This window comes from Anser brachyrhynchus, assembly GCF_964034855.1.
Source record: "Anser brachyrhynchus genome assembly, chromosome: 20".
Classification (NCBI taxonomy): domain Eukaryota; kingdom Metazoa; phylum Chordata; class Aves; order Anseriformes; family Anatidae; genus Anser; species Anser brachyrhynchus.
Genome location: NC_137713.1, coordinates 2,011,278 through 2,036,596, shown reverse-complemented (window position 1 = coordinate 2,036,596; position 25,319 = coordinate 2,011,278). Strand labels below are relative to the sequence as shown.

General features: G+C 48.1%; 1 protein-coding gene across 1 annotated transcript; it reads right to left on the bottom strand.

The window, feature by feature from the left end:
* Window positions 1–264: 264 nt before the first annotated feature.
* HEATR6 (HEAT repeat containing 6) lies at window positions 265–16,566 on the bottom strand. Its single transcript, XM_080563529.1, has 20 exons — window positions 16,234–16,566; window positions 15,774–15,881; window positions 15,205–15,345; window positions 14,096–14,211; window positions 13,284–13,398; window positions 12,916–13,017; window positions 12,391–12,528; window positions 10,915–11,207; window positions 10,347–10,524; window positions 9,961–10,167; window positions 9,298–9,397; window positions 8,729–9,084; window positions 7,666–7,788; window positions 7,091–7,177; window positions 6,145–6,279; window positions 4,867–4,989; window positions 3,703–3,827; window positions 2,908–3,004; window positions 2,278–2,482; window positions 265–1,807 (listed from the first exon to the last, which is right to left on the bottom strand). The coding sequence occupies exons 1-20, from the start codon at window positions 16,411–16,413 to the stop codon at window positions 1,257–1,259; spliced, it is 3,480 nt and encodes a 1,159-aa protein (XP_080419655.1). The 5' UTR covers window positions 16,414–16,566; the 3' UTR covers window positions 265–1,256.
* Between the last annotated feature and the right edge of the window lie 8,753 nt (window positions 16,567–25,319).

Below are 25,319 nucleotides of genomic sequence, written 5' to 3'. Positions count from 1 at the left end.
TTTTCAACATTGACAAAACACAGCTGCAGAGTGCAGGCTCTACCACACTCTTCCTCAGCCCTCCAGCCCAGGCTGCTGCTCAGCACTTCAAAGCCCGGGGACTGCTCCTGCTGCCCGGGGAGGAGCACTCACTTCTCGGCGCATCCAGCGAAAAAGGCTCCTAGACGCGACTCCATTAATCTGAAGGGGTTTCAGATACTCAAATACTTGAGGCCCACTGAAACCTGTGGCAAGAGCAAGGATGGAAGAAACAAAGCGGACAAATTCTGTATCCCAAAGAGCTTTTATGACAGCTAGGGCTTGCACTGAACTCTGTTCAAACATCCATGCAGAGGTTAGGACAGCAGAGGCACTTAACTCTCCAAGTGCCTCACAGACGGGCTAATTCCTGGAGGTATTGATTTGTCCCTGGCAACATCACAGAGCTCCGTCCTCCACCGGCTATCAGCGCAGTAAGCACAAATCAAACAGAGTAAGTCGCATAATCCCGAAGGAAGGGGAAGGGGACAGAACTCTAGCAGCACACGCAAAGCCACCTGAGGTTTAGAACATCACAACGCATCCCACAAAAAGGCGACAGACCCCCGCAGTAGCACTGGTTTAAGAGTCAAAACTCCAGCTTCCGATCAGCTCAGAGGAGCTAGTTTGAATTTTCTGGCCTCTGTCGTGCAGTACCACCCACCTGGAGCCACGGAGCTGAGGTTTGGGAAGACAAGATGAGCGAAGGCAGCAGGGAGGGGGAGGCCAGGTGTAAGACACCAGGAATAGACGGTTAAAGGCAAAGCGTGTTTGCTTTAAGCTGTTATTCAAATATTGGCATATTCGGGTTTATTGCAGGGACATAAGAGCAGCAAAATTTGCAGTGCTTAGAAAAACAAAATTCTGCCAGATCCCTCCCCTTACAAATGCGATTTTGAATACAGCAGCAATAGTAACAAAAGGCTTTCAGATAAGCTCATAGAAGAGGCTGTTTTTATAAAACATACAAAGAACGGACATTTGTTTCCCCAGTGCTAACATCGTAACAGGTACAAACAAAACCAACTGAGGATGATTTCAAGAGTTCATTCAAAACAAAAGTTTAAAAAAAAATGTTTTATGAGGTGTTATGAACGAATAAAGTTCAAAACAAACTGTTTAACACCAACAACAGGAATCTTCTCTTTTGGATGACCTGCACAATTCCAAGCAGCGTGTTTCTTCTCTGTGTGCAATCAGATGTGCAAGTTACTGGCCACTGAAACAGGTGTTCCTGCTTAGGTCTTTGTTAACTCAGTGGCATTGGCATGGTTCGTCAAGATACCTTCTAGGTAAACACACACTCTTACGCCAGCTTTGCCCTCCACCTGTTTCTCTATCCCATTGAGATGTTCAATAGCTCCTTTTAACTTTCTCTCCCTCTCGCACAAGTCTGTGTGCGTTCCTGCTTCATTTTCTTCAACTCCAGATTTCATATATTGCAAGACATAGGATCTGATTGCATCCCCATTTTCTGTTATGGTTTTCCAAATTAATGGCAGGTCCGTGCTCTTTGCCAGACTTAATAAGTGAAGCAGAGCCTGGCAGATCTGTGTTCTGAGGCTGGCACTGTACTTGAATTCCAGAAAGTCCTCAGTGTCTTCACTTTTCTGCAAGGCTTCCACCAAGGCATCCCAGATCTGGCAGAACTGCTCAGTGGGTCCATAGCATTCCCTCTTGCTAGGGATGGAGAGGGCCATGGCTGATTTGATTCGGATTTTAAAATTCTTGCAAGACTTCACTACTGAGGAAAGCGCATTATATGCTTGTGTGGTCCAAGGAGCCTCTCCTAATAGTAATAAAAATAAACACAACAACACAAACCCTTTTCGATCACTCAAAATAGACAAAACTGTAAATGTATCTCTAAAATATTTAATGGGCTTACATTTACTGTATTTATGCTGGTCTAATGAGAGAAGCGGGGCTTATGAAAAAGAAAATAGTTTTAGAACAGTTAATCTGAAGTTTTGTAAGAGGAAAAGCAACACTTTGCATCTAATCACAGCTGTAAACCCATTCTTTGCCAACATGACAGATCCGACTGAATACAGCACAGTTATGACTGTATCAGCACTTCCAGGATCTGAGCCTATTTCACTGGCTAGAGTTCTGGGAAAGATATACTTCTGGATATGACAACACGATTCAGCTCAGGTTGCTTTCTCCCCTCTTCCCCAGCACATTTGTAACACAGACTGCCTAATTAAAACCACAACCTGCTGTACAAATCCAAAGCCGGGGAACCAGTCTACTCACCCAGTGGCAAGGCAGTGTTCTTGAACACATTCCCCAGCGCGTAACAAGCATTCCAGCGCACCTTCATGGTGGCCTCACTCAGAACAGTAGAAATGAGGGCCTGAAGAGATTCCTCGATGGTTTCCCTAAATCTGGGGTTTGCTACATGATACGGTTGAAGAAAATGAAGCAGATTCCCAAGGGCCCGGACTGCATTGCTCTTTACCTAAAAGGGAAAAAAAAGAAGAAAAAAGCTCCCACAAAAGTATTTTGGCTTTTAGCTTATGGGCAAAGCCTTTGTCCAGCCTGCTACATGATCATGCATAGAGTCAACAAGGAACCCATCTGGAACCAAGCTGGTGTCTTTTCAGATGTAACTTAAATACCATCAGAAAGATCAGTCTCTGCAAATGATCATTCCGAAAGAATTAAAAATCCTCACACTGTGGACAAGCACAAAATCAAGTGCCCTGCAGGCCACAGACATGGGAAACATCCCACACATCGACCCTCAGGAGAGGATGCTGACCTGCAGCTCACTGTCTGTTGGGGCAGAACACCCTAAAAGCAAGTACATGGTGCCTTTTTTTAAAATGAAAATGTAAGAGAGCTAACTACACTACAATCCTCCACCTTCCTTCCCCCTCATACCTTGTCTTTGTCCTTGGATGCTTCGGTCGCAGACCGTAACATTTTCAACAGGAGGAGATCAGAAAATTCCTCTTGAAAACTCTGTCCCATTGTTTCCCTAGGAGAAGGATTACCTTGTGAAAGACCGGCTCAGTTAATCCACTCTCAAAGATGTGATACAATCCTTTATAAAGTCATTTGAACAACCTTCACTCTGTAGAAGGCTAATATGTAAGGCAGACCTCACTACATGTGACCACTATGTTTATTAATTTAAAACCAAGCTATCAATGCAAGAAAGCCTGTTAGCAATGCATTACGTCTGTAATAAAAGACAGAGGGCAATGAATTGCTCAGAGGCAATTCATTAGCAGGAATATATGATAACTATTTCTCCTGTTAAAAATGTAACAGCGGGCTGGGCGTCCTCCAGTCTTTGGCTCGAGGAAGTGTTAAATATTTATTAATCGTACTTTTGTAGTATGTTAAAGTAAAGTAACCAGGGAACATGCAATTACACAAAGTAACATACAAAAAAAAAAAACAAAACTGAAAAGTAATCTTGGAGCATACACTAGAATTAATGATTAGAAAGACCTAAAAATCAAGCAGTGAAGTTGAACTTGACCTCAGCTGGGTACGGGATATTTGTAATACAGGCCGTGTGTCTACCCATGCTGAAGAGTGGCTACAAAGAAGCATTCAGTTTTGACACACTGACCACAGATTTTGTCTTTTTGATACTAACTGCCCTCTATTTGCTAGGGGAATAAAGGCACTGAGAGGACCTCTGTGGGCCAAAGCCCACTGACGTACATGTTGACAATCAGAGTGTCTGTAAGATTGCCCAGGGACCAGGCTGCTTTGGCACGGACATTCGGAGACTTGTCATGGAGGGAATTCAGAATAGCATTTGCTGTGTCTGCCACAAACATCACATCCTATAAAAGAAAAAAAAAGTGATTAGAAAGTTTTAAAAATCTGCGTGATTTCCTTAGTAACATACACATCTGGCCCTTCTAGGGAAAATGAGATCTGCACAGACTGCCTCTATTAACATATTCTTTCTTAGGCATGAACTTTTAATGTGTTTACGGTGCTTTCTGTACAGGTTTGTTTGATCTTTAATTAACAGCCTAAACCACCATGGCGACCAAGCTCACCACTCTCCTAGGTAGCTTTTGCTGAAAGGTTTCACTGTATAATTTAATTCCATTGGTGCTTAGTTACTTTGGATTTTAACATAATTACCTAGACTGTCAATTTTATACTCATCAAATCCCAATATTAAGAAAGTAATTGCTTCACCAAACTCCTTGTTGAGCTGCTTGTTTAATTTTCTCTTCTATGGTACATTACATTTCATTTTCATTTCTTTGCTCACAATAAAGGATTTTTCTTGCAAAACATTTGAACTAAAACTGCAGCATCAGCTAGTACTGAATTTGTTTTTGTTAAAATCACTCACTTAAGGCTACATCGCAAAAAAAGCTACTAACCCAACCAAGCTAAGATCAAATTGTTGTGGAAGCTAATCAGCATTTTTCTCTAAATGAGCTTTACTTGTCAGTTTTAAGCAAAACTGAAGCCCCTTCCCGTTAAATACTTTAGTTAAACCCTAGAGAGGCATATAGCTGCTCCCTTCTTCCCAGCTCTACTCCATCTCTTGCAGCTCCTTTGTGCCAACCTAGCCTCTCAGTTTGGTCCCTGAGAGCCTGGGGAAGCTCCTGACCTACCTCCTTTTGTGTTCCCTTAGGAGGCACTCTGGGTTCTGCTTCATCTCACACAGAACTGCGCTGAGTCTGTTCACCACACAAGGCAGGAGCCAAAATGGAGACAGCAAAGAAAAACTACATATGCCAAAGACCGAAAGCAAGAAGGAAGGCCAACCCACTGCAAACAAATTCAGGTCCCATATCTCGTGGTTTATCAAATCCATTCTAAAACAGTTCAAAATAAGAAAAATAAACAAGTTCTGACCTGACGAAGGCAAGAGAAGAGGATATAGACTCCAAGGGCACGTGCAGCAGCAGCTTTTACCAGTGGGGTCTCACTGTGGTTCAGGCCAAGCAGCAGAGTGATGCACAGGATCTGCTGGTCATTCTGAAATGATAAGCAGTCGTGGCAACAGAGAGAAACTGAAAAAAAAACTCAAAGAAAGACAACTGACAAATACTCTGAAAGACTGCAATACATGGAATTTATAGAAGCTACCATTCAGAGTGTACTCTCTTCTTCAAGGTAAACTGACGGGCATTTCTGGATGTCACACAGAAAGCCACAACACTTCCAGAAAAAGTTGCCTTGTTGCTATCAGATAATACCATGAAGGAATCAAAATACTATCTATCATCCAAACACAGAAGGCAAATGGCCCATCAGAGGTGAAACAACCTGGATCAGTTGCTTTCTCCTGTCACTTCGTAAACAAGGACACCAAGGTAGATTAAGTTCATCCTGGACAGATTGCCAGTTTACCAAACCGCGACGAAGATCTTTGTTTCACCAGAGCAAAGGGTCAGAGTGGGCACTGACTTGACCCCACGTGACCACAGGGACAAGAGAGTGTACAAGATCAAAGTACAGAGCGACGAAGTACACGCTGTACTTGGAGAAACCAGACGGAGAATACCAGAGATACTGCTGTACTAGCAATTCTTGGGCAAATGAGATCTGGCAGAGTACTCCTCATCAAGAAGGGCACAGTGACATAAAAGGAGCTGCACAATGCAGTGGTGGTACGCTGCCAAGGCTTTCATGTTTAGAAGCATATTTCATGTTGCAAAAGGAGAGGAGGGCCAGCATATTCGTTTGCTTCTGCCAGGGCAAACACTGCAGTTTGATGTTTTAAAAGCCAGCCAAAAGAAAAAACTTGCATGCAAATTGGTGAACATCAGTCCACGGCTGTTAGCTCAGCTCTCTCTTCAAATGCTTAACCAGCAAAATAGCAACCCTTCACCCCTCCCTCATGCGAAGAAATTCTTGCCCTCCATCCCATGCATCAATAGCCAAGGTTGAGTATTCATAGCAGGGCCAAAAAGCTTCTGTGACCCGCAGTTTAATTGGTTTGTGAGACTAATTACTCTCAACATTGCTTTTTCCAGTCTTCAATAGCCACAGCTTGTTCAGAAGGCAAGAAATATTCCAGAAGGCTTCCCTACCTTCTCCATATAAAGGCTTTATATTACTACAATCTAGAAGACAAGAAAAAAGTCTCAGTAGGTAAAAAACGCCAGGCTTATAGAAGTGCTCCGTTACCTGCAGACTGCCAAAAGCTTCTGGCAAGATGGAGGACAGAGCATCACAGGCACTCGTCTGAAGAGTTGCATGTTGAGAATTCTGCAGAGCACCAGGTAAAGGGCCATTTAACATCATAGTCCAGAAAGTGACAACCTGCAGAAGAAGCAGACAGGTTTACCTGTTAAAACGCAGCAATTATGCCTAAGTTCTGTAATAGTTTGTCTTTTTCTACAATCATTTAGAAGACATACTTACAGCAGGTAGCAAAATCACACAAGAAAGTAATTACAACTATTTGGAACCCTAAAATAATTAACATCCAGAATAAAGTATTTAAGATATTTTAGTACCGCTGTAAAGTGCTTATTCGCCGAGTTGTGTTTGTTCCTTCTCAAGGGGATACACCCACTTCTATTGCATTAGGCAGAAGTACGATTCCATTCTTGAAACCACAAAGCTGGGTATTTTCATTTACCTGACAATCTCCATTCACAACAAGTAACAGGAAACCACTACTACTGGACACGTTTCCCAGCTTGCAGGGTCACTGGTGACAAGCTTAGGATTTAGTATACTCTAAATAACTTTTTAAAGTTACCTTCTGTTCACAGAACACCATAAAGCTATACGTCTACTTCCAGGTTTTATGTAGCAGCAATGACACATGCAAAGTGTGCACTGCTCTTCCAGCTTCCTGACTTACATCAGGCAGGAAGAAGTGGGATGAGGAAAGGCAGAGGCATTGTTAATACCACGTAAAACGATCACTTGCCTACAGTCTAAAATAAACGCCAAAAAAACGGAGGAGGTCTACAGCAATCGTACATCCCAGTGCCTATAAAGCTGCAGGTATTTACTCCTGTTCTGCTTTCCTGCGATTGATTTGTTCCCATGCCAGTAACTTTGCAGGGAATTCAAGAAAGGAAGCTCTGAGTGCAATCTCAGAGGGAGCCCACACACTTACCATGCTGACCGGTACTCTCTGATCAGGGGCAACAGCTGAATCAGGTTTGTATTGCTGTACTATACCTGTGCCCAGCTCCTCCAGAAGCTGCAAGGAAACAGAAAGCAGCTAGATCTTCATCAAGGATGACTCACGTACCACAGAACTACAGTAACCTTTACCTAGGACTATACTTATTTACCCAAGGAACAAAAATATGAGATCCAGTATTAATTTGGACTCTGTTCTGTCCCTGCTAGCAAAGAAAATAGAGGAAAAGCCTTTCTTACATAAAGTCCCCAGCTAAAGCAGCATAACAAATTGCTCGGCAAAGAGGAAATCTCTTTGAGATTTCTTTTGGGTAACGGGCCAAACATCCGTTAAGAATTCAAGACTAGAAGTAGAAGGTGCACTTCCCAAAGTGGCAGGGTGCTGCATTTCCAAAGAGCTACAGCAGGCACCAGCTCATCACAAAGCGCTGCTACGTGAAAAATACAGACTCTGAATATTCAGCATTACTCATCTGTATTTGCAAAGCACACCGAATGGCAAAACTGACTCGGTAAAATAATATTGGTGTTTCCTCACACTCTTACTTTGGCTCCATGAAGCTGAATGGATGGATCCACTTCTTCCATGCATTTGCAAGCCACTTCTCCAAGTTCTAGCAAATAGGTCTGAGCCATAGAGAAATACCCTTTCACAAGGAGAGCCAATACCTAAACAAAACCAAGAGATAAAATCAATTCAGCATTTTTTCTCTCTATTAAACCAAACTAACTGAAACACAGGCAGCAGGTTAACAGGCGAACCAACACAGCAACCATATACTGAAGTCTCATGTAACAGATACACCTTACAGGACAACTTCTAGAAGAGTAGAGCTAATTAAAAACCTTCCGATTCCACTATATTGTTTTTAAAAGAGCCACAAAAGCACTATTGGGTAGCAACACAATGAATTATTTACCGTAAGTTAAATGAGGTCTCCTGTAGCAAAATAAATAAGCAAGAGTGTCTGTAAGAGTAATACATTCTGCATCCCTTGCAATACTGCTGCTGTGTTCTGTGAAGCTAGATTTAACAAATATCCGTTGTTCCAGAGAAAGTATGAGACCCTTGGGATGCACACTACAAAATCTTATCGTTTTCTGTGGTTACGTGAAGAAAAATAGGGCCAAGCCTCAACGTTTACAGGTGGTACTTTAGCCATGCAGCATCATCCTGCAGCTCTTCCCACTCTGTTCATCAATTGCGAGGTTTCCAGCACCACTCCCCTGACTCCCACCCCCGTTTTCTAGCAAAACTTTAATTTAGATTCTGTACAGAGGAGTTTGCATGGGGGAAAACTCACAGCTTTCACCAGATGCCAGCACTTACAACCAAGTAATATTTAAAAATAATAAAGGTAGCAAAAATCAGGCAGAACTCACTGCTGCAGCTTTACTTTGGGAGGGCTTTGCTGGGGCCACAGGCATAGAATCAAAATGCTACTGCTCCTTCAGCCACAACAGATCAGAAATGCTGCTCTAGCAAATGCTTTCACCTAATCTCACTGAGCGAGCTAAAAACAAAGGCAACCCACGAGACTCGGCTGATGTGAGGCAATTTGATATTGTACCAGGCTGTTCATTTTACAAGCTAACTGTTCATCGTCACCTGCAAGGATTCCAGTCGAACAGGAGATGGTTCATAAACGCTCCCAGATGGAAAGTTAGCATCGCTGTCAGAGCAGGAATCCTCTCTGGGCAGAACAACGATGGAAATACAGAGACGAATAAGCCAGCACGGTTCTGAAGACATACATCCCACTGGATTATCTGGAGACTCCCCTTCCAAGGGGACGGCTTTTCTCCACTGCTCGGAAGAATTAAAACGATGAGGGGTTCCACTACCGCTACTGTTTAGCCCTGAAGAACTGGGCTGTTGCAAAAGTAACTGCACCTCTGGTAAGGGTGCTTGGGCAGATACTACAGCCCCTAATAGCGTGAGGCTAGAAACTCGAACGTTAACATCTGCAAGAAAGAACAGGGAGGGGGAAGAGAAAGCCAGCCCATTAGCATCTCACTGAGACCTCAGCATTTTTTTTTCAGACATTTTCAAATGAGACAGACCATAACATATAATTTGATGGTGCCACCTCTAGTTATGTATTTATAATATTGCATAATAACCAACGTTGAATTAAGGAATAACATGCAAAGAGGCCCCGGGTATACAGAACAAACCTTTATGACAAATGTATGGCTTTATCTGGTTCCAGACTCTTGTCAGCAACCCAGGATTTAAACGGCTGTATGGTGCATTTGAAACCAAATTTGCAAGGCACTGAAACACATAAAAACATACATGGAGTGGTGGTTACAACATCAGCCTGGCCTCCAATATATTCGTTCTTACATTTGCAATTTAGGCCGTTTAGACAGCTAAGTATCTGAGTGCACCTGAAAAAAAATGACCCAGTTAGCTGCTCTTTGAATGTGGTTACAAACTTGGCTCCTACAACAAGTATGCAAGTACTGTGACCTGGCATAAAGACCAAGAAACTTCAATAGCCCATGGAAAACTTTTGCTTCTTAAGATGGCAGTTTGGATTTAAGTCTCGAAGGCAGGGTAAGTCTTCACAAACATTACACAGGCTCATTCACCTCAAAAAAAGAATACATGAAAGAAATGCAGAACAAGAGAACTGCACTGAAGAGAAAAGAGACCCTAGGCCTTTGTAGAAAGACTCTGTCATTGAAGCTCTGTGATATGATGACAGTATTTGTCCCTCTTCCCCCTTGGTCCTCAACAGCTACAAGAACTGCGCAATCTTTATTAAAAAAAAAAAAATCTAGAGACCAATATCAGCTCTTGGGTAGCGCTTGAAACATTGACAGTGCAATTACCTTGATGATTTGTGTTAGTGTCTGAAAGGATGATTCTGCCACCAGGGCCAGCAGCAGGCAGCGGTGCAGCTCCCGGATGCTAGAAGCAATAGTTACAGAGAAGGGTGTAAAAGCTCTCTTGTGATCATTAGCATCTTCAGCAACAGAAAGAAACTGCTTCGAACCTTCCAGAATGGCTGAGAGAACTTGAAGAGAACAGGCACGTGTCTAAAATGATAAAACATTTTTGTTAGCCACAGCAGATCTTTTGAGAAAACACTGTTTTCTCACAGGCCTTCTGGAATGATCATCTCAAGCACATGATGAGTATCACATTCTTACTATGCGAGATGAATAACTTAAGATTAATACTTGAAAAATGCTTCATCTACTCAAAACCGTCTAACCTTTGGAGAAGGGTCCTTTAAAGCAATAGTCATCAGGGACACTGACTGGGGGCTGCCAATGCCAGGCGCATCAGGAACAAACGCTGACCAGTAGCCGTAAAGAACTCTTTTTTCTATCGATTTGATAGTAGAGAGGAAACAGGCTAGAGCCCCTTGACGAACTTTGGCTTGGTAAGACCTTAAAAACAAATAAGCAAAAAGATTAATGGAATAGCAGCAGTGAAAAGTAATGGACTTAACCTCTTTCATGTTAGTGGCTAGCCGTAAAAGCAGTAAGTGAAGTATTTCAGACCAAAACCGGGAACAGAAAGGGCAAGTTTACTTTCAAGCCAATATTAATTACTGCCTTCCATTTTTCTTGTACCACAACATAAACAGAAAAGTGATTTTTTCAACAGTTTTGATTAAGAACAAAGCACTGGAATCCTCTGAAAGGAAGTCTGCACACATGCAAAATTGGTACTAGATCTACAGGAACAAAAGGGATGATTTAATGTGATAAACTTAAGTTGTTATGAAAACAGCACTACTTGCTACTATGTTTTATGATCACACGAACAACAATAACCTCGTTTTGCTCTGTATTCCACCTTCAGCATCAGAATATTCTGACTCACTGCTGCTGATTCTCTTCCAGCTAGTACAGTGTGAAGATAAGTGATCCTTTCCAGCAGGCACATATGCAGCATCTGATGCAAGAGTCTTGGGATCTGAATGACTACTGTTCTGTGCATCCCCCAAGCGCAGTTTCAGCATGTCAACTCCACGGATCGATTCCTTTCCTGTATCACACAAATCTTCTCTTCCTTCTTCTGCAAGCTCTCCTTTCTTTTGTTTCCCTTTGGACTTTTTTCTTCGGTTCTGTTTTTAAAAAAAAAATAAATAGATTATTTAAAAAAAATGTTTGAAGTAGTATCTATAAAGATGTGCAAATGTTTCATAGTGGTAAATCTTTTACTATTGGAAAAGATCTCATCTGAAAACAAAGCTAATTGTTAATCCAGACGAAAGCAGAGTTCAGTATAATAAATCATGCCCTTTGTATAAGTACATCAACAAAACAGTTTTAGTTTCTAAACATGTTTAGATGAAATTTAGTTTAACTATGAGTTATTACAGCTATTTAGCATCCTCAATGCAACAATACTGCATGTATAAATGCAATAAAATGTATATACAATATTGTACATATCTAAAAAAAAAATCACACCATCAGTATCTGAGAGACTGCAAATTCTGCCTATTAGTAACAACAGTAAGGTCAATATACTAACATCCTAGTGTAAGTAAGCAGTTTATATCTGAATAGCCTCAAAAATTAACCTTTGGCTTCTTTATCAGTAAAGCAAAAAATTTTCAACAGAAAACTTTTATTTGAAAAATATATTTCGCACAGAAATTAATAAAAATAGCCAGTGCTTTTGCAGTTCTTTTGGATTTATAGTAATTATTTAACATCTAAAAAGAAACGAGTCAACATGACTACCGAACTTTGGATTACCAATTATCTGAAAGACATTAAAGGGGAAAAAAAAATTTACAGGGTTAAATAATAACCTGTATAAGAATTAAGCAGAACAGCTAGGGAGGAGAGGAAAAACAGAAAAAAAAAGAAAGAAAATCAGTCTCTAAGTATCAGTCTCTAGGTGAACTTGACTTCCCTTAGAAAAAGTTGAAATGACTATGCAGATGTTAGGAGAGAAAATGCAATTTACAAAATAAAAAACTTTGGCTAGTCTGCAAGCATCAATTCCACGTCTGCAGGCCAAGAATTCTTGGCTACAGACGAATCTCTGATGCACACAGCTTAAGTCAAGAAAACCAGTCTCTGCAGAGCCATTTGTTCTTGTCACCCGAGTTCACAAAGCAATTCGATTCAGTGCAGAGATTTATAACCAATATCTTTAAAGCAAAAGAAAACAAAAAAATGTATCACGCCCAAAATGCAAAGAGACCATTAGCCACTAATACCTTATCAGGTAACATACAACCTCAACAAACACGCACACGAGCACGCAGGAGAATCAGTACGATTTCAGTTTACCCCTGTTGCCTTCGAGGCGGCCGGCTCTGGCTGCTCCTGCTTGACGGGCGACCTTTTGTCATACTGAGGTAACGGGGCTGGGTACAAGGCTGCAGGCACCTCTATGCTCAGTCCCGGCAGGCCGTGAAACATACACTTCTAGAAGAGTAACAGAAATATTAGCATTTTTTCCTTTTTGATGCACAAAGATTTGCTGTGTATTTCCTCAGGCGTTCATCACTTTTCCCTTTGCCTTGTGATCCTCCCTCCACGTCTTGCCTCTCCCCATGCTATGTAACAGCCATCTCCAGAAGGACTTTAAGTGGGTCCAAAAAAACAGGCCTCCCATCTTTCTCTCACATTCTTATGTAGGAACTGCAGCTAAGATGCTGTGAGAGAAACACGATGCTTTTTTCTTTATATCTCACACTACCTCTTTCCCCCACACTCAGGCTTCTCTGCTCTTTCTTCCTCATCTTCCCATACTGTTTTGCACGCAACGGGCAACTGGAACGCACACTTTCCAATGTCTATCTCAGTATTTACCTTTAATACTGCAAGAAGAGATCCAAGCTGGTCAGCTTGCATTAATTTCATCTTCCCGCCATTTAGAAGCGACTGGATACCTTTCAGTGCATTCTGTAGCAACTGAAAGCAAAAAGCACAGAGTTATTTACTTTTCCTTCCCAAAACACTGAAGGTTCACATCTCTCAAGTGACCTTCTAGGCAGTTAAAGCTTTGCTCAACATAGTTACTTTGACAGTTATTTATAATATCCTGTTAAAGCGAAACAAAAAAAAAAGTCTATTTAAGCAAAATCTCAGTTGAAAACATTCCAAATTTCATATATTCCAAAATTCCAATATTCCAGCAGCACAATTTCCTGATTAGAGTATCCTAGACTCACACTTACCACACAGAAGGTGATGTCATCTACATCAGAGGTTTTTGAAGACTGCAGAACACTCAGAAAAGTTTGAAAACAGACACTTCGGTAGGACTCATCCAAGTATGTCTGCCCAGGCACACTAAAATAAAAGAGACAAATCATTGCTTTATAATCTGTCTCTTGATTTACTGTAGGAAGAAAGGAAAATTGCATCACTTTAATCTTTGCTGCCATAAGTACCATAAAATAAAAGTTGGCCATTGCTGCAGTAGCTTTAAAGTAATTAAGCAAATTCTTTTTTAATGGATTCCTAAGCATCTGTTTCCAAAACTTTTAGTTACTTCAAGCCACCAAAGCACGTTTGATAACATTCAGAGGACAGCCCTAATACTGCAAGTGATTTTCCTGAAATTCGAATCACGGAATAGCTGAGGTTGGAAGGTACCTCTGCAGATCAGCTACTCCAAGCCCCTTGCCCACAGCACAGCCGATGACAGCAGGTTGCCCCGGACCACGTCCATTCACGTTCTGAGCACCCCAAGGATGGAGGCCTCACAACCTCCCAGCAATTACCACAGGACCAGACAAAACTCTTTTCTTTCCTAAACATGTCCCACAATAACTCTATTTCCAGAAGTCTGAGAGTTCACAGTTTTATCCGCAGAGGACACAATAGCTTGGAGCACTAACGTTTTAGACTTCAAGTTTAAGCATCTACAGCCTACAGGTCCCACATTTGCTCTTCCTAGTGCGGACAGAGCAGACCAGCTGCCCGTGCTGTCAGATGTACACCTTCTAAGGCACCCACTCCACCACCCACAAAAGCTGGTACGCACCTGAGACACAGGTTTGCCATGCTGTGTAGTGCTGCCGTCCTGAGCTCCGTGTTGGGCTGAGCAGAATCACTGAACTGCACCAGGAGTCCCGTCTTGCCCAGCAAATCCGGGAGATACTGAAACAAACCAGCAGAAGTCATTAGGGGTCAATGCTCTTCCCTCAGCCTGATGGCTCTTTTGTTTGGTAGTTAAATATATCTATACTACAAAAAAAGAGTTGTCAGCTGCAATTTCAAATTCCAGAGACAGATTATGTTTACCAAACTGACCAGATGATGTGCATTTCCAAAGCTCTCCTATTTTGTATTAAAAAAGTACTGAGTGTGAGCATAGCTCAGGCTGAGTCACAATTTATGCCTTCTTCCCAGACATAAAGCTAAGTTAGTAACAACTGCTGTACCAAACTGATGCAGTTTTCTAGGCTACAAACCCACGCAAGCTGGCAGCTACAACACTGCCAGCATCACTACCCCGTGCTCCAGACAAACAGCAGAAACTGCTCTGCAAACTGCCAAGAGTTGGTGATAGCAAGAGAATTCAACATATCAACCACTCTCAGTCACACCGCAGCCACAAGGAGCTTCGTGCAAGCCCAGGACTACAGAGCCTCGACTTTGAAGTGGCTTTGAGCCCATTGCACATCAAAGACCTGATCTGGCTGTGGGATAAGTTTCCGGATCCTCAATGGAGCCTGCTGAGTAATGTGCAATTCGAAGCTCCCCACGTTCTTCCTGCCTGACACACAGACAAACCAGGGGGCTTAGTCTGCAGGCTGAGCCAGGTGCCCTTCCTTCACAGTGTGCCTTTGGCTCAAGCCAGATCCCAGATGGTCCCTACAGCTGCAGCCTGCAGGTACAGCATCATTCAGCACGGGAAGAAGCTTGACATCTACTGATTGTTACGATACACACCTAACACACCTGAAATTCAACTTTTCCACAGATAACAGGCACAATTTAAACGGGGTCTAATATTAACCTAAAAGGTACAGTGGTTTGAGAACATGATATGTTTTCCACTTCCCTCCCCTGCTCTCCAAAAGAAAAAAAGAAGAAACAACAGAGGTTGCAAGATTTTCTTGGTTAGTTTCCCCTAGTTTGTAAACCTACCTTCTGGCATTTAGGTCCATTATTGTAAACAAGAGCTGCTAAAGCTTGCAGGATTTCTACATGCGTCCAAGAGCTGCACTGCTTAAGAGCAGAGATGCAGTAGGAGAGAAGAAAATTCAAGTTCTGTTCATCAAATGTCACCTGCCATAACAGAAAAAGATTACGGTCAAGAAAAATACATCATCCTGTAGCGTTAAGATCAATATATCTACCCTCTTAATGGCTACAGACTTGTGTAATCTGGCTGTTACAATTGCACATCATCACAGAATCAGGCTACAATTAAGAAAAGGATAAATTCACACAAACGTCTTATAACCAGGAGTATTTCCTGTGGTGTATTACTTATGACTGGGAGCTGTTTTTACACAAGGAAGCTGTCAGCCACGCTAGAGCCACAGATCAGAACCTCAGCCAAAGGTAAAGGAACGACAGAACAAAAATCAAGTGAATTGGCACAAAGGCCAGCTCCACGGCTCGGTAAAAGAAAGAAAAGGCCTCTCTAGCTTAGTGGGGAGGTAGGGAGGTAGCACAGAGGGAACAGAGAGACGTGGCCAAACTTTCCGTACCTGAAATCTGTTAAGTAAGTGATAGATAAGCTGGCAGACTTTGCTGACGAGATGCGCCTGATCGAGATGAACCAGCTGGCAGGCTTGGACAAGCAAAGCACAAACGTCCTGGAAAAGAAAGCGTAAGCTTATTATTCAGAGACGACAAACCTGGGGTGGAAACCACATCCCCGGCTACGACTTTGATCTCATAGCCAGTATAACCCCAACACCGATACGCGTGGATAACTAACGAGACGCCCGAAGCTCCCACTTGGGAGCCTTCCCTTTCCCTCGCTCGTCGCTTAAACGGCTCCAAACCGCAGCGGTGCCGCTCCAACAGCGGACAGCGGGGCAAAACCAAGGCCAGAAATGATAGCCAAACCCGAAATAAAATAATAAAAAAAAAAACCCACAGGGAAGCTCAGAGACGACCCGCGCCGCTCACGCGTGGGGTGCCCCCAGCGCAGCGCCCCGGTACCTGCGGGCTGGGCCCGGCCGCCGCGGCGGGCCCGCAGCTCTCGGAGATGAGCTGGTCGAACAGCAGGTGCAGCTCGGTGCGGCGGCCGCCCGCGGGCAGCTCGGAGCCGGCCTGAAGGCGGAGGGCGCCCAGCCGCGCCAGGCAGCGCCGGAACGAGCCGCCCGGCTCCGGCCCCGCCATCTTGAGCCCTCCCGGCGGCGGCGTTATGGCAACGCCGGGCCCTTCCGGGGCGCCTATGGCGGCCGGGCCGGGAATAGAGGGGAGGAGGGAGGGGAGGCTGCAAAATGGCGGCGGCGGGAGGGGCGCGGCGACATGGGGCGGGCGGCGGCCTCTGAGGGCAGCGCGGGGCGGCAGGGGGCACTGCCCGCCCGCACCCGGCCCGGAGCGGCCGGGACTGCCCCCGGAGGGGGTTGTCCGCGTTTTGTAGGTAGCAAAACCTCAGGCGGAGCCACGCGTTAATGTCGTTATCGCGTGTTCATGTCGCGACAGGGCGACTCGACGGAGCTCCCGGCCTAGCCGTCGCCCTGCGGAGAGCCGCTCGCTGCTGCCAAGTGCTCCGGGAGGCGAAGTGACGGCCGGGAGCCCGTGGCCGCCTTTGCCGTGGCGGAGCCTCTGCGAGGGGGTCTTCACCGAGTGGTTTTGGTGTGAAAATGAGCGAAATTGGGGCTTGTGCCAGGCAGCGAGCGCTGCCGGGAGGCGCGCCCCGATACACGCGGCTGGGTGCTGCTGGACTCGGCAGAGCCGCTGTGGGTTTGGCATTTCAAAGCCAGGAATGTCAGCAGTGCCTCCCCAGCTCTGCCTGGCGCAAATTTCCACCAAACCCACGCTCGGGGACCGCTTTTGGTTTTGTTCCTTTTGTCACCATTTTATTTTGTGATTTATTATTTTGAAAGCTTCTTAATACACATTTAAAGCTCGTCCTTTCTCGTTGTCCTTTGTTTTTTTAAAGTGCTGCTGAAATCTGTGTTTTGACAGCAGCCCCTGCTTTTGTGAGGCCCTAATAAATCTGTGACCGAAACCACCACATGGGTTTACAAAGCAACCAAAGGCAGAGCTGGTGAAGTAATTCCTCTTCACCAGAGCTTAGGGAGTAATTTCTCTGAATTTGTTACATGGAGACACATCTTACCGGCACCTAGTAAGCCTTCGCGTTTGCTCGCCCCTCAAAAACCCCAAACAAGAGCAACCATTGCGCAGTATCCAGCAGTGGCCATGAGGGAAAAGAGCACAAGTCCGCGACTGTTAAACATGCTCTGCTACTATCATGCAAATACATCTGGTTCGACAGCACAGAGCCAGACTTCAAAGGACAGAGAAGTCATTAGAATCACAGTTCAAAGAAAAAAGTGAGCAGCTGGGTTAGGCCATCTGGTATGGGACATAAAATGGTCTCTTTCTTCCCCAGTCAGTCTATGAAATTTTCATTGATCGTAGGAACACCTTCCAACATTAAGCAACATAATATTGTTTAAACGGTAAGTCTTAATCACCAACGCTCATATCTGAGGAAAACAAAGTACCTGAAGTCTGGCGGGTTCTTTTCCTCACCTGTAATGCCATGTGCCGTAATTACAATTTTAGCCTGGTATTTTCAAAGCAAATTAGTGGGAATTGGATTCCTCAGCTCCTTTGAAGGTCCCAGGAAAGAATGTGGAAAGGACGGCTCCCCAGGCTGCAGGGGAATCTCCTTCTCTATTGATTTCAGGAGCTGTGTTTGGCTTAAAAACATGCAGAGAAAGAAAGCGTCCTCTCCAGGCCGCATCACCGGGGCTTGCAGCGGGGTCTGTGCTTCCCCAGGTGCCAGGACTGGGGCCAGGCAAACGCTGATGCCAGAAGGGCTGGTGCTGGGCCTGATCCTCTGCGTGAAGCAGGAGCTGGCACTGCTGGCTCCGCGCTGGCTGCCCCACCGGGGCAGGACAGTGGTGGGGAACCCATGGGCAAGCATAATACATCAAGACAGTCCTCTGCAAGAAGCCATGAGAAGATATGGATAAATCTATGTCTGGAAAGCTTATGGCAGGGCTAGGGGAGTGCAAAATCACTGAGATGAGATGAGCTGCACTGGCCCACAGAACTGGGAGAGTTCCCATGGGGATAACGTTTTGTGAACCGTGGTTGATTACGGCTTAAACGAAAACCACCTCCATGCAGCACCCCAGCGGATATCCGAGCCGAGAGAAATTCCAGCTCCGGCAGTGTAAGCACAGCTCAGCAGAAATCCCCGTTTCAGATGCTCTTATCTCCAGGCCCCCAAGAGCTCCCGGAAATTGCTATTCCTGTTGAATATATGGATGAGTTCCTTGAAATTCAGGCAGGTGGTTTGATAATGCAGGGCCGGTGACAGCTGCCACGGGGAAGCCACACGGAACAGGGGCCGTGGCAGAGAGCTCAAGGGCATGGCAGATACCTGCTGATTTTGACAAAACGATGACCTGGGAACTGCTATCATTCCTCCCTGCCTCCTTGCATTTCAGATCTGTCAGCTGCATCTGTTCCTGGAAAAGGCAGAATGGAAAAAGTTCATCTTGATCTTATTGCCCTGGGAGAATAACTGGCCCAAAACTCAGATCAGAATTTCAGGAGGTTTCTTTGCCAGGCTCTCCAGGATACCGCTGTTGCCATCAGTCCTCCAAATTTCCCAACTTTTCACCTCTTATAAGCATAATTTTGAACCAGCTGGGGCACCGGAATCTAGAAAAATCCACGTGCCCAGGGAAGTAACCAACCATGCACATGCAGATTCTCCATCCCTGGGAAGTTCAGGAATGGAGATTTAGTGAGCGCCCCTGCCTGCGAGATGCTACACGTTTACAGTTCTCCAAAGGCACGTGCAGATTCAGCGCGGTACGCAGCATTATCTCCGCTGGTGCCAAAGGTGTCTCCCACTGCGCTCCCCAGCTGTTTTCCCAAGCTGCGGGCCGGCTGACGGACAAACAGCGCTGGCTCCAGGTTTGTTTGCCACTGAAGGACAGACACGGATACTTGGAATATTTTCCTAATCTCGTTTTCTCATGCAAGCGACTGCTGGCGAAGTCGGGGTTGTTGCTGCACGGCGGGATCAGAAGTGGGACGTGGGGATGGGACGCGGCACGCAGAGCACCCACGAGCAGCAGGAAGGGTGCCCACCCGCACTGCTGGCACCCCGCTGCCTGCATCCAGCCCGGGCTGGGTCCCCCCACCTGGTTCCCTGAGCCCTCAACCTGCCCTGGTGAGCTGGCTAATTTGGCTAATTCCTCCTCTCCGGCGAGGGGCATTAAACCTCCTTGCAAACAGGAACGCGGTCTGAGGTCACCCAGCCCTCCTGAGAACCAGGGCTCAGGTTTCCAAAGCTATTTCTGGGTGAAGGACTACCGGACTCATTTAGTGGCTTACACAGGCTGGGCTGGGAACTGCAGCTGAGGCTGGTGCGGTGATTTGGAAGCACAGCTGGTACCTATTTGGCCCCTGCATCCCGCTCGTGCTCCTCGCCCTGGGTTTTGTCTTCCCAGGCAGAGGCTGGGACGTTCCCGTGCCACCTCCGCAGGAGGTGACGGGGACCCCGGGGACACCGGTGGAGCCTGGCTGGTGGCAGCGAGCCTGCGACACCTCCCCCTCTGCACGAAATAGCGCAGGCTTGTTTTTCACTTGTACATCTAAATCTGTTTTCATCCTTTGCACGTTTTCAGGAGAGGTGCCATAAACCCATAAATGAGCGCTGAGTAACAGCCCCGGCTGCCGCCGGTGCTCAGCCGCCGGGAGGGGAACGCGGGGCCGAGAGCGCAGCGACCTGCTGGGACTTGGAGAGCGCTCTGCTGGCTGCCCGGCCGCAGCCGCCTGCCAGGGATGCACACCAAACATGAGCTAATCCCAACAAAAATAGGAGTGAAATCATAATTCATATGCATAATTCATGTGCATAATTTTATCTCCGCTGTGTATTCTCCAGGGACGTATTCTAGAAAATGCTTTCTTTCCCCTCCCCTCAACACTCTTGTCCTTCCAAAAAGTGCCGTAGATGCAAATCATTGGAGACAGCAAGGGGTAGTAGCTTCGCTGGGTTACTAAATAAATGCTAGATTTGTCTGAGTTTCTAGCCTACGTCTTGGCAAGTTATGCAGATTGAAGCTGTTGTATAGACAAGCAGGCTTGTAATAATCACAGGATTTTAATTGCTTTCATTGTGAACCCTGGCTGCTGATTGTATCTGCATGGAAAACTAACAGTTTGCACTTGCAAATGCTAAAAATGTTAAACAATAATGGCAATTAGAGATAATTATAGTTATTCTGAAGCAAGGATTGGAGTTAAGACTCCAAGAAGACATCCAGAAAGAACGGAAAGCGTTGCCCTGTTTACTGCACAGACTACAAGCCGCTTTTCATACGATGAGAGAACTGCCAGATTTAATTGCTTAATGATTTTCTATAAAATATTTAAGTAACACGGTGCCTTAAGCCAGCCCAGGCTCTGCCGGAATTGCAGGTGTCGGCGTTGCTGGGGGACGGTCACAGCGCCAAAGCCCTGGCCTGGCACCCGGCGCTTGCTGAGTCACGCCGGGCTCTTCTGTGCCGTGCAAGTCACCGGGGCCACCAGCACCTGGGGACCCCGCTGGAGGGGGCCGGGTGGGTGCCAGATCTCAGCCCGGCCAGCCGCCGTTTCAGGGGGAGCCTCTGCAGCTCCAGATTTGCCCCCCCGCAAGCTGGCTGATGGACCCGGTCAGTCGCTCCCTGCCAGGTCAGTTTGGTCCCTCAGGGAAAACGAGACCTTTGAAAGCGGATCGAGGAAGAGGTTTTGTCCTCGCCGAAGCATTTTGGGCTTCCCTCAAAAACACAACAGGCACTTATTTATTCCCAGAGCTGCGCTCTGGGCTGGGCGCCAGCCGCTGTGTGCAGGCTGCAGCGGGGGCACATCCTGCCCACGCATCCCACCCGTGCGTCCCACCTGCACGTCCCACCTGCGCATCCTGCCCACGCACCCCACCCTGCATCCCACCCCGCATCCCTCCTGCTCCCAGCCCCTTGTCGTCCCCCAGCAGGCCGTGGTGCGTGACACAGCCCCTTGGGAGCTGCGCGAGGTGGGCACGAGATCCAGCCCCAAGCCTGGGACGGGACACTTAACCTCTTGCTCATGGAAAAACGCCTGTGTGAGACGGGATTTCCGTTCCTCTGACTCAGCTTAAGCAGCACAGGGCTAAAGCTCTGCTCGCGCGGGGCGCGCTGTGAGGCATTAAACTCTGCCCGTCCTTCTGCTGCGTCCTGGCAGCGCCCAGCACCGCTTGCCCCACGCTGGGGTAGGACAACGGGGAACGCTTTGCCCAGGGCCTGGCTCGGTGCCTCCATCCCCACGGCAGCACCCGAGCAGCTCCGCAGACCCCAGCCCCGTCCCACACGTGCAGGTCGGAGGTGCCCGAGCAGCTCGGGGAACAAAGGCTGCTTTCACGGGTTCTGCAGGAGCGCGAGGGACTGCCGTGGCAAATTCCTTGCATGTTTTTATGGGCTGTGACCAATGCAAGGGGGGAGAAGCGCTCCCAGCAATCTCCTCCCACTGAAAGCGCTCCATTCACAGCCAGGCTGGAAGGAGGCGAAAGGAAAGGCCGCGCACATGTCGAAATGCAGGGGGGTGTTGCACGGGGTGCTTGCACCTCTCCTATAAACCCCTCTGCCCGCCCAGCAGGGCCAGGCCGTTCCCCTGAGGCCACTAAAACAGCCCGCTTCCACAGGCAAGGGAAAAGGAGCCACGCCAGGGCCAGATGAAACTGTCCCTCGGGCTTAACCCAGGGCCAAATCCTGCTCGGCATTGGAGCCTGGGCCTGCCCCTGCTCGGGCTGCAGGCAGGGGAAGGGACAGGACGGCACCAGGCCCGGCAGGGCCGTGCCCGAAGCACAGAGCAGGTCTCAGAGGAGAGGCCGGAAAGAAGGAAGCCAGAGGCTCAAAAGCCAAAAAAAATACATCTGGATGCCGCCCAGGGCAATCTGTACGGGTCGACGTGGACCTGCCGTGTTTGAGACGGTCCGGATGGGGCCTTCTGCTTTACGGCCATCTGCTCCCCTCCCTGCAGCGGGATTTAGCTGTGCAGGGGAAACCCGGCCCAGCACGGCGCTGGGTGATGCCACCGCCTGCCCTGCCCTGCCCTGCCCGCGGCCCTTCCCTCGCTGCCCCTGCTCGGCACCAACACCTCGGGTGAGCGCAGTGCCTGGGGTCGCTCGCAGAAGGGCTGTTGGAGCCGCTGACCGGGGGTGGGCCGTTATTTATCTCACCGGTACTGAGTCAGTGCTCAGCCTCAGCTAGCTGCTGCCTCGAGGGAGGAAACACAACCACGGCCGGCTCCTGCGAGGATCCTGCGGCTCCGTATCCGCAGGGGGCTCTGAGAGGCATGCCTCACGCACAGGCGTTGCTGCCGTGAGTCACAGCCTGGCAAAGGGTGCCGGAGTCGCTGCTCAATAAATAGAACAAAGCCGGGAACCCCCGGGTGGGCAGGGACGGCGCAGCCCCGCTTCCTTCAGCGAGCGCCAGCCGTCTCCTCAGGGTTTACCAGGCAGGGACCGAGCGCCAGATAAAGGAGACTTCCACGTTTCAGCACAAACCTCCCACAAAAACGCTGCGAAGGGGAACGTGTCCTTCGGGTGCCAGGTTTACCGGCAACAGGCTCTGCCTCCGCGTGCCTGGGAGGATCAAGGCTGCAGTGCCGGTGCTGCAGGGTGACTGTGCAGGACGGGAGGAGAGGAGAGCGCGGGCACGCGGCCCCGCTGTTCCCACAGGAGCAGGCTGCGGAGCCCGGCGTCTGCTCAGGGCACCAGGGCTGGGAGGACCTCGCCGTCACTCTGTCCCTTCCCAGAGCCACAGGTGGTCACAGCCCCGGCGGGGAACATAAATATTGTGCCAGCAAGGCAGGGAGCAAGGCTGGCTCCTCGCTGCTACGGGAGTAACGCACCTCCTCCGGCTGCTTTACTCCACGAAGAGAAGTGAATCCCAGGTAATGACCGACAGCCACACGCACGGAGCACAGCTACCAAAGAGGAGCCCCTTCAGCGTCACAAACCTCTGCTTTCGCAGGGCCACACCTAGAAGAAATACAAGGAATTGAAAAACTCGCTCTGCAAGGAAATAACGTGACAACTCTCCCCAGCCACGAACCCGCAGCGAACGCACGCACACGTCTGCAGGCACCGTCCCGAGCCCACAGGCAGCAGCCAGCAGCGCAGACCGCTGCCCTCAGACGTTTTCTGAACGCCTGTAAAGCAGCACGGTAACATTCACCGAGCTTACACGGAAATAGCAGCTTGCCCAAACATCTGGAAGCAGTTTCGTTCTCCAGATGTTTCCCCCGCAGATACATACCTTCCACTCGGTGCCCCGGATCCAGATGTTTCCAAACAGCTCCACGCTCTTGCTGAAACCGAGCAGGCGTCCTGGGGACGCTGCCAGCCTCCCCAGCGCAGCCACAGTTAACGCTCCGAGGCGTAATGCAGGACACCTGCACGTGGTGGAAACTGGAGACAAACGCGGAGCCCAGCAATGGAAAAAGTCAAAGCCAAAAGCTGCGTCAGACAGCTGCTGGGGAGCCCGGGGGGAAGGCAGCGGGGACACAAGGCTCTGTGTTAAAACCTCAGCCTGCTCTCAGCTGCGTAGAGGGAAGTGCCGCTCGATTTTGGGCAGCTTGTGCCTTCCAGAGCCCCGGCGCTACACAAAGGATCATTCAGAGGGAAAGCTGAGGACGTGCAGCGCCGGGATCTGCTGCAGGGGTTACGGGCAGGTGAGCAGGGCTTGGTTTCAGCGCCTTGCCTAATGCTGAAGGTGCGAGCTAGAGCTTCTGTTCCTCAGCCTAGAGCAGGACTTCCGCTGCAAAGAGACGTTCCGGGAAGCAACAAACCCGTTTCCTACTCTGTGCGTCGGTTCAAGGAACAGCATCCCACCAGCCCTGGCAGGACCTCCGCTTCCCACCAGGGATCGTTACACCAGCACCCAACCACTGATACGCCTAAATGCCACCGCAGTGAGTGCTTCCCTGCTGCCAGCATGACCCTGCTTTTCACCGCGTGTTCAGATGAGCAGCTTCCCAGCGTTCCTGAGCCACTTTTTACCGGGTAAGCCCCCCATGCACCCAGAGGGCTTGAGTCCCCCAGCCCTACAAGGCTGCAGATGCTTTCGTGGAGCTGCAGCACCGACTCACCCGCAGCCACGCCGGGAGCGCAGAGCCTCAGCACAGTTTAGGTTAAGCTACAGAACCACGCTTGCAGCTAAAAGGCTCCCTGGGAGCACAGAGGGAGGAGCAGCAGCGCTCCCAGCTCCTCCCAAACTTAGGAACCGCCTCTGCTTTTCGGCACTGTCAGGTGTGGGTTAGGCAGACTGCCTGTGTGTAGCAAAACACACTGCTGCTTATTTTGGAGGTTTGCTTTCAGCTCGTTTTATAGCTGCTTAACACGAGCCTCGCGCTCATCTACAGCTCAGCTTCCCCTTGTTTGGCGTGCCAGGGGTGCTGTCCTGCAGCGTAGCCGTTACGCTGCTCCTGTTGGTAAAGCAGCTCTGCCAAAATATCGGGGAGGCTGCGAACTACAAACTTAAACCTCCCTTGTCAGGAACAAGGCAGGGAGGGGAGCTAACAGCAAGCCCACAGCCCCCGCAACGTGCAGGGTACGAAACACCAGCTCCAGGCAGCTGCAAAAAGGCGAGATGTGAAGCAGCTGCGAAGCGCGCAGAGGAAGCCTGAAGGGGTAACAGACTTCCCTGCAAAGTAGGGAAGACACCTGGGCATGCACAGGAGCCAGGACCCCGGCTGCTCTGCTACCCCCTGCCTGCCTGAAGCCATTAAGAGGTCAGCCACAGCGCCTTCAGATCTGGGTCACTTGGCACAGCAGCACCCAGCAGGGCTGCAGGAGGATGCGCTCCCCTCACTCCCTCCTTCTGGCTCCGCATTTGAGCCAGGCCTGTGGTCGGTGCCCACACAGATGGGCCACACACGCTCCTCAAATTGAGTTTCTCCCCCCCCCTCTGCAGAGCTACCTCCTTCACACCATCAGCATCTTCCAGGGCAGAGAGCTGGCTGCTCACCTTCTCCAGACAAGAGCAGTTCGCGCTTCGGGCAGTAGGCAATGAAGAAACCAGAGGCTG

Coding starts and splice junctions, on each gene's coding strand:
- HEATR6 (XM_080563529.1), bottom strand. CDS start 16,413: ATGGCGGGGCCGGAGCCGGGCGGCTCGTTCCGGCGCTGCCTGGCGCGG. Junction 13,018..13,283: donor ATGACATCACCTTCTGTGTG/GTAAGTGTGAGT, acceptor TTTTGCTTTCAG/TTGCTACAGAATGCACTGAA. Junction 10,525..10,914: donor GGAATACAGAGCAAAACGAG/GTTATTGTTGTT, acceptor TTTGTTTTTAAG/GTCTTACCAAGCCAAAGTTC.